Here is a 12,423-nt window from a genome sequence, read left to right as displayed (position 1 = left end):
AGAAGATGTTTCCAATTATGGTCCATTAAGTAGCCAAGGATGACATCACTCAGTTTGTTTTTGTTTTTTTTTTTTTAAAGAAAATGCTACTGATTCCTAGTTACTTGGGGACCATCTGCAACAATTTAAGCCAACTAGTCTGCTGGGCCTTATGAACCCACTATGTCACAGGGGGGCAATTTGTTCAAGATCAATTCTACAAACAAAACAATATTATTAAATTGGGGTTGGAGGGACAGGAGGATCTTGTCTTTTATATAATGATTTCTTTAAAATTATCTGTGACCCAACCTTACCTCAGTGACATCCATAACTTTGATAGCCGCCAGCTGACCTGTTTTAACATGTCGACCCTGAAAAACAGAGAAAAGAAAGATAATTGGCACCACTGTTTTGCATGATCATTAGAACAGGATGGTTGAAGTTTCAATAAATTATCTCTTTTGTACTTTTTCCCAAAAGTGATGATGAAATAGTCCCGTGCTCTCCAGTAGAACAATATGAGTTGTAATACCAATGAACTCCACTTAATAAACAAAACTAATAATAGAGCCAATGAGTTTTGATAAAGTATCAATTCCTTTCTTTCTCAGGTTCAATTTGCATATCATTACCTCTCAACCTAAGCAACTTAATATTTTCTTCTATACATCAAGTTGACCACATTTTCTTTCTTAACATTCTACATGAATGAAATGACCCAAAAAAGCCTCTTGATATTTATTTTCAGAAATGGATAGCAGTCATTTTTCCCTAGTGTACTCCCAAGACCCATTACTTGATTTTACAAAAGTTATACTGACAGTCTTCTTTGAAGCTTTCCTGCAGTCCCACGGTAGGGAAGTTGGAGAATAATTACCCAGAATAAGGGAGTGTACAAAGAGATAGGGATGATGCAGAAAGAGAGAGAGACTTCTTAAGTGATAGTATAATTCCTGACCTAGGACCTAAAACTCATTATTTCTCTCCCTGGGCATTTCAAACCAATGTGAGGTCAATCTCTCACCCAGATGAACAGGACTACATTTAATTCCTGTCAGCCCTGTGTCTCTCCATCCACTCTTTGCAGTGCTCTGCTGGCCATTCCTCAGGCGAGTAACAAAGAGCTACCCAGATCTCCTGGGCTTGATCTACCTCGGGACTTTGTGGACAATGGTCCTTCTTCAACAAATGTAAAACAGAAAGAACATCACTATATCTCCCAAGAGCCTCCTGCCTCGCTTGTGGTCTCATGACGAACAGTTATGAACTTCAGAAATTGAAACCTGAGGAAAGCTCTCCATTTAGTCTGGAAAGCTTACCCGGGAACTCAAGTTACATCTAGGACAAAACAACTTCATGAAAATGACACTGTATTACAATTACATCTCAACTGTATGAGGTCATGGTGGCATGGAGTCCTGCAATGGCCCAGCAGTTCACGAGCAGGAACTACACAACAAAGTAACCTACAGGTAGCCAGGACAAATAAAATCCACAGGCCAAGAACCTCATCCCAACTCTCACCGACCCACAGATACCACCACCTCCCTCTAAAGTGAACTACCTTCCTCGTCTTCAAAAGTGCTTCCGTGCAAGTGGGGGCACCACCTCCCACAACACACACACCTGCAGTTTAGACCATCTCAAGTTCTGCTTCTGATGGAAGCAGGCTTGTCCCACATTGGTCCACGGCCCAAGGAACTGCCTCCTGCCCTGTCAGCTATTTCCCAGCTACCATTCCACAAGCATGCTTTTTCAGCATGGCCAGCCTCAGCAGATCTGAACTGTCCCCTCAACTGTGGCTTCAGTACTCCATCATCACACCTTCCCCAACATCGTCACACAGCCCTGCTGAACAGTCTGGCATTCTTTCTGCATTCACAGCTGAGTAACCCATAATTCTGAAAGAAAATGCTTCCCTGTGCATGTGTTACCATACAGCACACAAAATAATCTAAGAAGCCATCTGACATCTACAGAAGCTCCACCTCAGAGACGCACAGAATGGAATACAACTGTGAGTCAGGAAAGTAGTAATTTATGAATGTTATATGGGCTCCCATATTTCTGATTCTACTGACATTTTTTACTACCTGTCTGTCCAAGATTCAATATCTTTTCATAATGCCCATTCCTGAATCACTCATTTAAAATTTTTGCCTATGTGTGTTTTGGATCTGTAACCTCAGCCTTTTTAAGCTTTGTAACCCCCAGCTCTGTACTAAGCACTAATACACAGGAAACTGAGCTGTCCTTCATGTCATGGGCATTGGCAGGATCCTAAAGCTACAGGATAGTGACCCAGAGCATGGACTCCAGCATCAAGACCGTGTCCACACTTCATGTCCTCCACTTGGTAACATAACAGTGCCTCAGCCTCCTGTCTGTACAAGAGGGGAACAGTGGTGCTCACTTCACTCACAGGTCTATCATGAAGAATAACTATGATGCAATGAGCCATGCAGTACACACGGTCAATGGTAAATAAATTAATAAATACGGCAATAAAATACAACTGGACCCTGTTTCCCTGAAGATGGAAAATTAATTTATTAGCATAGTATCAAAACAACTCCCATGACTATGACTGGTTAACAGAACCATGAAGCCAAATTATGATTTCCTTAAATCCAAGAGCAAAGAGGAGAACTTAAGAGAACAGAGTATTAGGTAACCTTCCAGTGCTTTCTATATAAGAGACACAAAGATCATCTATCTCCTTAGCATCCAGGCAGCCCTCAAAACTGAAACACATACTGATTACTCTTCCTGCAGTGGGGTTATTTCCAAATTACTAAAGCAAATTTCTTGCTGACAGAACCAAATGATGAGAGAATGTCACAAGAGTTGCCCCCCAGCTTTTGTTCTTTTTAAAGAGATAAATAGCACTGTGCTGGGAATGTGTTAGGGGAGATGTGGGGGAGGGGAAAAACCACTCCAGATATTTATAATATAGCAGTATTTCCCTCTATGCCTGAACTCAAGACCACAGGAGTATTCTCAAGACTTAGCAGTTTGACAGTGGCATAAAAGCTTAGAGTTGTGAATTCACTCAGTATTTGTTTCACACAGAACATGAGTTTCCCTTACTAAGGGATTAGAGAATCAGGACCTAACAACTAATCAATTATTTTTGTGTCAGAGGGTAGACCATGCAAAAGCATTAGTCTTCATTAATGCATACCAGGTCTTCCAAAATTAGGTCCATTTCAAATTTAAATTTAAATCAGGAAACTAAGAATTCTGTCTCCCTCCTTTCTAAGAAACAAGACAACATACTGAAAGAAATGAGATTTGGGATTCTGGCTTTCATTTCTCTGCTACCACTTCATTACCATATATTTCCTTGGGAAAGCTTCCTAGGATCACTGTAGGATCCCAATGTCCTTTTTAGAATAGGCAGGCTAGAAATAAAGTGCATAAAGTACATAAAGCTCTGGCCATTATATCTGGCATATAGTGGGCTCTAAGATGAGAGAGTCTTCCTCTCTCCACTCCCACCAGAGGTCTATGCGAACCCTTTCTCCTTAATTCCCTTTGCCACTACCCTAACCCTAGTCAATTTAGTCCCATTTCTCATTTTCAAAAAGCATGGCCAATATGGGGAAAGGCAGTTAGGGTACGAAAGTAATGTACATCCCTAATTATTTTTTAAAAAGAAACAAACAAAAAGAAAACCTCTAAATTTGAAACAAATAATAATCTATCCACTCAGATAGGTCATCTTTGCAAAAAAGAACCAAAATGGCGAGCAACAGCCCAAGGAGAAAAACTACAGCTGGGACTGAAATGCACCAAACATCTATATGCATGTAATTGTGCACAAAGGAGGTCATATAAAGAGTTGTTTGAAAGGATAAAAATCTGTCCATGATTTACTCAACACTACCCCAGAGAGAATATATTAAAGGTTACTCTCGGGGTAGGTTACAAGCTTAAGTCTACAAAAGCCAGGTGCCCCCACCCATCAGGGAGGCCCTACCCGTGCTCCCTTGGCATCACTTTAGAGCTATAACCAACGGCCCTCAGTAGTACATGAAGAGAAAATACACATAATCATAACCAACTGCATTGTGCTAGCAACTCAAGGATACAAGCAAAGGCATTATTTCACTGAAGTCTGAGGCTTCACATGTACTCTTATCATTCCACTCTGACCTCTATACCATCTCCTAAAGGCTGCTTCATGCAGTTTGCTCCCTACAGATGACCAATATGACCACTTTCCTTCATCTGAGTCTGGATCCAGCATGCTGTGTCACTGAAATACCTAGCCTGTGCATGGAGAGGTTTGGAACTTAATAATAGGACCTTTCTTTCCAGTGTATCATCCACTTTTAGAACACCCCAGTATATGATTTGGTCAGCATTAAATATACATACCTAACATCCATTTATGAACTTGACTCTCTTGACCTATTGCCTCATTTCTTGGACACGGTGTCCCATCCAGTGTTATAAAATGCCAGAAGGAAGAGACTAAAGGCCCTTGGCTTTTTATATGAGGCACCATGTGAACATTAATGCACTTATGAGGCACCCAATGAGGAAAAGCCCCCAAATACCATTCACAGCTATAGCTCCTAAAAAAATCTGATGAAGGCCAGCAAAACAGGCCATTATCCTATTCTACAGATAAAGAACTCTGAGGTGAATATTATTAAGCTATCTGCCCATGGTACAATGGCAGCCGGATTCCCTTTCCACAATGATTATATAAAATGCAAGGGATGGACTCCTACCATTTCTACCAACTTGTCAAATTCCTGCTACTGAGGTCCTTTGTTTTTAAAGAAATAGCTTAAATTATTTCCCCTCAATGCCCTTAAAGGGTTACCAAGATTTGTAATTAAAATCGTTGCTGCAATAAATATTATTTCACACAGTCAAACTGGCTCACACTAACCAGAACTGTCCCCTTTAGTAGAGCAACCTTTGTGGCATTTGATTCATTTTTGGTCTTTAAATGGGGGAAATGAATGTTTCTTTTTTAAAAAGGAAAACTCAAACTATTCTTGATAGACCTTCAAGCTAAGGAAAATGCCCTAAATTTCTAACTCTCCTTCATGTTTGTTACAGAGTCGAAACTGCCACCTTGCATCTGCAAATATGCATTACATTTATGATACATGTTCCAAGAAAAGAAAAAAAAAAACAAAACACGCGCACACACACCATGTGGTTTTAAAATGCGGGGCACTGTGGCAGCCTGTCCGTCTGTCTCTAATGAAGTCTGTCACTAATCCACAAAAAGGAGCCTAGTGGCAGAAGGAACAGCATCCAAGGGAAGCTTTTAAATCCCAAGAGGAAAAAGATGGCATATCACCAACTACTAGGTAACTAACTCATGTTACATAATCTTTACCTAGACCCCCAGTTAACTCCATTAAAACACGCTTAATGAATGCACATGCTTACTGAGAGGCAAAATCTGATGGTTTCATTCACAAGAGGAAACTTAGAGGGGGTGCAAATGAATCTAAGAAATAAAAGACCAAGTCTTTAACTCAGGACTCGTCTCCTCGGGGATGGTCATGCTGCTGTTCAACACCAATCATCCCTTGTCATTGTACGGCATCAGCATCGCATGCCTTAACAAGGACCTGCACTGTAACTTAGCAGCTCCTTTTCTGCACTCAGAGCTTCCTACTTAACTCTTACCTTTCTTCACAGAATCATAAAGCTTTTGTACTCACTCAGCCTGAGAGAGTGGACAGACTATTAGAGAAGAAAACTCTATTAAATTTCTGACACTTTGCAAGATACGTAAACACAATTCAGGAACAACAAATATTTTCTTCCCTCAACAACCCAGAGGGGTGCACATCACAGCCTGAACTCCAGCAAGTATGACCCTTGTGACTCCTTGGAAGCATTCCAGTACGAGAGATAGGACTGTAAGAACAGGACACAAGGCACCAGGATGTCCCCACTCTTAGGGCATGTAGTGAACAAAGCATTATCTATGCACTTTCACTTACTCCTGATACAACCCAACATAGGTACCAATGTCCCCATTTCATAGAAAGAGAAACTGAAGCTTTGAAAAGATTAAGTGGTTAAGTTAATCAGCTCAAGATTCATACCCAGACTTGTTCCCTATATCAGGCTATAAACTTTAAAAAAGAAATGACCACAAACATCCCATTAAACCAACTTACATAGGAGCTGCCAAGTATACTATTCTGTAACATAAATATTTTAAGTGATTATAATCAAACATGGAAATGTAGTAACCAATAATAAAAACTTAATCTGACTTTACTCTCCTATGATAAATCAGGAAAAGTCAATGAAAGAACATCCTGAAGGAATTCTTTAGGGAATCTGAAGGTATATGTGAACACATTCAAGCCCCTCACCCTTGGCTTTCTGAAACTCGTTAACAGGCTTGTTTGTTGCTTCCTTCATATCACCATAAATTTTCTTTCAATAAATACTGGAGATCAGAATGCTTTTCCTTTCTGCTGAGTTTAACCTGAAATAAAAACTCCAGAGATTAACTTCCTTATATTGGTTTTCTATTTGCTTAACAGAAAAACCCATCAACACCAAAACTCAGTAAACTGAAGACTGACTATTTTTAACCAGTGCCCAGGACATGCCCCATGCTTCCAGGGGAGATAAAACACCACATCAGCCCTCAGGAAGTTTATAATTTAGAGGGGTATAAAAAAAAATCCACAAGAAGGGGCACTAACATGGTGACAGAGAAACACTGTACTCTGTAGCAGAAACACTTAGCAAACAGGACAGTGTGACACCAATTGGTCTGCTCTGGCACGAGGCGCAGAAGGTATTGTTAAAGGGACCATCACTGTGAGGCTAATAGTGTAGACCCACCATGGAGGCTATAGCAGGGCCTTCAAGGATTGCCCCGATGCTCTCAAAGATCATCAAAGAACAAGATGCGGATCACTTGAGATCTGAACTGCAAATACTCCTTACCAAATCCCAGAAAGGGACAGTTTATACAGGTATCAACGGGCCAGGAGGAAGGGGGAGAACTCAGCGACTCACCCAGGACTAGATCTGTCACAAAACTGCATCACCTCTCTCCAAACATAAGGACAAAAGGAGCTTTTCATACTCTGCACCCGACCAAGAAGATGCCCGTCTCCCACTGAGTCGGAAGAGGGCATTCCATCAAGGGGTGATGTGTATGGCTGCCGCAGAAGAGGCAACGGACCAGCTGCTCCTCATTCCCATCCAACTTGGGAACTGTTAGTTGATCTTAATGATTTTTTAGTGGTGTTCTGTTGGTTTGCAGATGTAATATTTTAGATATAAGAGGTTTACTATGGGAGAGAGAGATGTTAAGTACTTCTATTAAGCATGTCAAATTCAATTACAAAAATCATTCACTTTCACCCATGATGTATAGATTTCCAGGCTCCATCCCAGACCGACACATGAGAATTCCATTAAGTGGGGTATAGGAATCCATGACTTTTTAAGCCAGTCTCTAGTGATTCTTATGCATTCTGAAGTTTGGAAATCACTTTTCCAAGCTTGTATTAAAAAGCCCAAATTCAAGCTCTCATATCCTTTTTGGACTATACAGTATTTACTTACAGTAACATATACACTCATTGTCTTAGCCGGGGGTTTTGATATGTGAAGGTCAGATTTATAACACATAAATTCTAAGAAATGTCAAATATGTTTATAATAAAAACAAAAAACTTATGTTCTGAAATGTCCAGGAGCTGAAAGGATAGGCAAGCCTAGTTAACAAAATAGCTGATTTTACAGACAAGAAAGTACACCCAGAGAGCAGGAAGGACGTACACCAGTGGGGCTATGCCCCCGGTGTGCCAATTTTCTCCCCAGGATGTCTTATCACATCACACATAGTTCAACTTAAAAATTCCAACAGGAGAAGGGAGGGTGAACAAGCGGAGCACAGACGATTTTTAGGGAAGTTAATCTACTCTGTACTATACCATAATGATGAATACAGGTTGTTATACATCTGTCCAAGCCCACAGAAGGTACAACACCAAGAGCAACCCTAATGTAAACGATGGACTCTGAGTGATTATGACATGTCAGTGTAGATTCATCAATTGTACAAAATGTGCCACTCTGGTGGGGGATGTCATAATGGGGGAGGTTATGCACATGTGGGAACAAGGGGTATATAGAAATCTCAGTATCTTCCTCTCAATTTTGCTATGAACCTAAAACTGCCCTAATAAAGATTAAAACATTTTTTTAAATTCCAATCTGCTCCCCCTTATATTTCCTTATTTCAAAGGACAAATATGAACCTACATGACCATGTGTGAATGGCATGAGCTCAGTACTGGGAAATCCACTGACCACTCTTTCTAAGATTCCACATCCATCCACCCCAAAGGCAAAGACCAGCTTCACCGGTTCTGCACTGTAAACCCAAAACCACAGTCCCCCCACTCCTGAGTGCTCTTCTCTAGGAAGTGTCTGTGAAAATTCCAAAACTCAACCAAAGAGGAGAGGCATATTTACCCATACAGCACTCCATAAGCCATTTAAGATAAGGAACCACATAATTAACTTGAGAGAGACAGCTCAGAGCACTTCAGGAAACACCTCAGTCTTCTAAACACCTCCTTACAACAGAGCAGCAATAATGGCAACATATCCCCACCGACACCTGCTTTTCCCATCACACTTCTCCACAACCCAAACAAGTATGAGGTAAGTAGGTTCATATTTTTGCACATTTCATCCTTGTAACTAATATTTCTCATTACAGTCAACAACTGTTTATCTGCCTCTTCCTCCCTTCCATGATCAGGGCTGTGGATGAGCAGGAAGGCAAAGAAAGCACAGGAATATGTGAGCGTTAGGAGATCAGTCCAGACTTGCAATTTAATAAGAAGACAGTGCTTCTATTCCCTCAAGAGTTTAAAATTAAAGACCTCAATACAGAATTATGTCTTTCTTAGGTTGGAGCTATCTTATCTGGAACAACATTCCCTTTAAGGACAATTATGCTGGGGCGCCTGGGTGGCTCAGTCGTTAAGCGTCTGCCTTCGGCTCAGGTCATGATCCCAGGGTCCTGGGATCGAGCCCCGCATCAGGCTCCCTGCTCAGCAGGAAGCCGGCTTCTCCCTCTCCCACTCCCCCTGCTTGTGTCCTGCTCTTGCTCTCTCTCTCTGTCAAATAAATAAATAAAATCCTTTAAAAAAAAAAAAAAGGACAATTATGCCTCAGTAGCAGAGAATGTACAGATTTAATGTCTACTAAGAATTACAATCAAAATAATCAGCATGAAAAACTTTTTTCTAGTGCCCACTCCCCAATAAATGAGTCGTTTTGATGCATACGTCTTTTTTCTTTAAAAGCCCAATCTAGATGGAAATCTTTCCAAACCCTGAAATCTTGAGTACATTAAAGTTACTTTTCTTAATGGCTCAGGGAAATTATTATCAACATCAATTACTATCCTGTCCTTGCAATTAAGTGACAGCCTCAGGGAACATTACGTAAGGTGGTAATATTCTGACTCCTACAAAGAAAGGGCCCAGTCATCTGGGTTCTGCATGCTTGTTCTGTCATTTTCAGCTGTGTTCTAGGACAGATTCGGCAGGGCGGGCGGGGGGCGGGGGGTGTTTGCTGGACAGACAGCAAGCAAGTTCCAGTTAGGTGAGCCAGCACTGTAGCAAAAAGCACCTTCATGTTGAGAAGTGGAGACAATTTAGATGGACACATACATGAAAGGGGCAAGAAAAGAAATGCTGCCATGAGAGTTTATGCATAATTTCTTCAAAGACACAGAGGGATATGGCTGGGTAGTGGGTCAGGTGGGAAGAAAGGGCAGCTGCTTTTTAAAGACACCTAGTGAAGCTGCATTAAAGAGGACAGTGCCCCTTTCAAAGGAGGCAGTAGCCCCGTGGTATGGTACACATGTGAGCCAGTGGCTGGACTACAGTACCAAGTGTGAGGAATCCTATTTTAAGAGGGAAACTGGAAATTTTAAAAAGCACCAATAGTAAGCATTCAGAAAATACAAAGGACAAAAAAAATCAGCATATCTATTCCTAGATTAATAGTAAAAGAAAAGGCACTGGAAAATCTTCAAATCCAAGCATCTACAACAAGAGATCTGGGATTCTGCAAACAAGCTATCACTAACATTTAATACACATATGCAACTGCCTTTCCCCCTAATTATCTGAAAAACTCAACTGACTTCAGATTCAGCAATTCTAGTTTAAAATAACAAAAGAATGTCTAATAGCATAACAAACTCCATATCCTTTACTATAGGCAAACATATACATAAAGTTATTAGCCACTATGAGATACAGTATGCTATATTCAACAGCTAAGTAGTCAATGTGGTAATGCTAGAACTGAAATTTGATTGCATGACTCTGTCAAGATACATTAAAATACTATATACTCCTGACGGTATTTTAACTAAGCACTGGACAAAAGAAAATGACCAATGGAGATACAATGCACAACTCCTAGAACACACATTCCCTACTTAAGTGCTCTCACAGCAAGAACTGCATGTAATGAACATTATTTTCATATTTGTTGACGGTCTCAAGCTACAAAAAATGGTGAGTTCACCTTTCTCTACTTTTCTGTATGATTGCTATTGTTATGATAAAAATTTCTATTAATGTTTTTAAGGGAGAAAAATAAGAAAATTTAAAAATCAGTTCCTCTGGGGCGCCTAGGTGGCTCAGTTGGTTAAGCGACTGCCTTCGGCTCAGGTCATGATCCTGGAGTCCCTGGATCGAGTCCCGCATCGGGCTCCCTGCTCGGCAGGGAGTCTGCTTCGTCCTCTGACCCTATCCCCTCTCATGTGTTCTCTCTCTCTCATTCTCTCTCTCTCAAATAAATAAATAAAATCTTTAAAAAAAAAATAAAATAAAAAAAATAAAAATCAGTTCCTCTTATTTCACACAGTAAGATACTTAAATACTACAGAAGAATGGCACCCAAAGCAGGCACGGAAGCCGGGAGCCCTAGATCCAAAGCCCAAGTCCACCACACACTAGGAGGGCGACCTCAGGCCAGTTACTTAACCTCTTCTGGACATCATTTGCTTCCTGTGTGAAATGGTGACAGTCACAACCCTCTGCAATAGGTCACACACGAGGCGGCAGCCCTGGTGCCAGGGGGCAGTATCATGACTGAGAGCACCGACAGGGCAGCAGTGCCATCGGCAGAGAGGTCAGCACGGCTGAGCATGGCATCTGAGGAGCTTTCAAGGCAGGGGGCAGGTCCTTCAAGGTCAAACCTTCCCAACTTCAAAACGACCATGGTGATGCTAGATGTTTCCCTCCAATGTGAGATATCTTTGGGCAGAGGGAGAGATAAACCTACTTATACAAATCTATCACAATGTAATTAATGTCTATTCATTAAGATTTCAAACAAAATATACAACCAGCATTTTTCTCTTGAGACCCCATACAAATTAACAGTACCTGTAACTACTATTAGACACTGAAATATTTTCTTACTTAAAACCACATCATATACTACACTTCCTTTTTAAATTACCACAATACTAATGATCCATGTTTATCCTTAACATAATCCTCAATCTGAACTCCTCTTCCTTTGGCCTTCCCTTAGCATTATGCAAGGTGACCACAGGTCCCTAACTCCAAAGCAGGGAATCCTGTCTTTATTTTTTTATATATAGTTTTAACTTTTCAGTTTCTCAAATGAGGAGATAAGAAAGACTCAGAGAAGGGAACTGCGGCCTTGTGACCTGATCGACCAGTTGGGGAGCCCAGTGTTACACCACAGCATAACAACCAAAAGGGCTCAACTACACCAACCACTGTGAAGCCAGAGCAGACATAGTGCTGAAGCCCAGAGTTCCAGGATTCCCATGATTCCTATAAGACTCTAGGAGGCATCATACACAGAGCAGTGAATTTTAATGAAAAGCTTGTTTATTACAATGTCTAACCATTTACCCACAAAAGATGAAACACAGAATTTTGTGGGTTCCCTTCCTTCTCCTCCAATCACTAACCCCTACTCCACCAAAAAGCTCCCCTACATTTCTCCCCATAACCCACAGGACACCAGATTTTCAGTATTTACCCACAGCACAATTTCAATATTGAAATATCATTTCACGCATCACTAAAGCACTCAAACCGAACTCTTCTCATTGGCCTAGACAGAGAAAAAGAGTTGGAAGTTTCAGACACAAATCAAAAGGCAAGAGATTAGGGGTGCCTGGCTGGTTCAGCTGGTAAAGCATGCAACTCTTGATCTTGGGGTCATGAGTTCAAGTCCCATGTTGGGTGTAGAGATTACTGAAGAGAAGAGAAGAGAAGAGAAGAGAAGAGAGGAGAAGAGAAGAGAAGAGAGGAGAAGAGAAAAGAAGAGAGGAGAAGAGAAAAGAAGAGAAAAGAAGGGAAAAGAAAAGAAAAGAAAAGAAAAGAAAAGAAAAGAAAAGAAAAGAAAAGAAAA

General features: G+C 40.8%; 1 protein-coding gene across 23 annotated transcripts in view; it reads right to left on the bottom strand.

Moving 5' to 3' along the window:
* The window catches only part of MAP4K4 (mitogen-activated protein kinase kinase kinase kinase 4), a 191,377-nt gene that overhangs the window by 107,771 nt on the left and 71,183 nt on the right, over positions 1-12,423 (bottom strand). For all 23 annotated transcript variants that reach the window (XM_032419509.1, XM_032419514.1, XM_032419518.1 and 20 more), the window contains exon 3: positions 297-353. In XM_032419509.1, coding sequence (XP_032275400.1) covers positions 297-353 — 57 coding nt within the window. The remainder of the gene's footprint in view (positions 1-296; positions 354-12,423) is intronic.

The sequence above is a fragment of the Phoca vitulina genome, unplaced genomic scaffold (genome assembly GCF_004348235.1).
Source record: "Phoca vitulina isolate PV1807 unplaced genomic scaffold, GSC_HSeal_1.0 scaffold22, whole genome shotgun sequence".
Classification (NCBI taxonomy): Eukaryota; Metazoa; Chordata; class Mammalia; order Carnivora; family Phocidae; genus Phoca; species Phoca vitulina.
The sequence above is the reverse complement of the archived record's forward strand: the minus strand, read 5'-3'. Positions and strand labels throughout refer to the sequence as shown.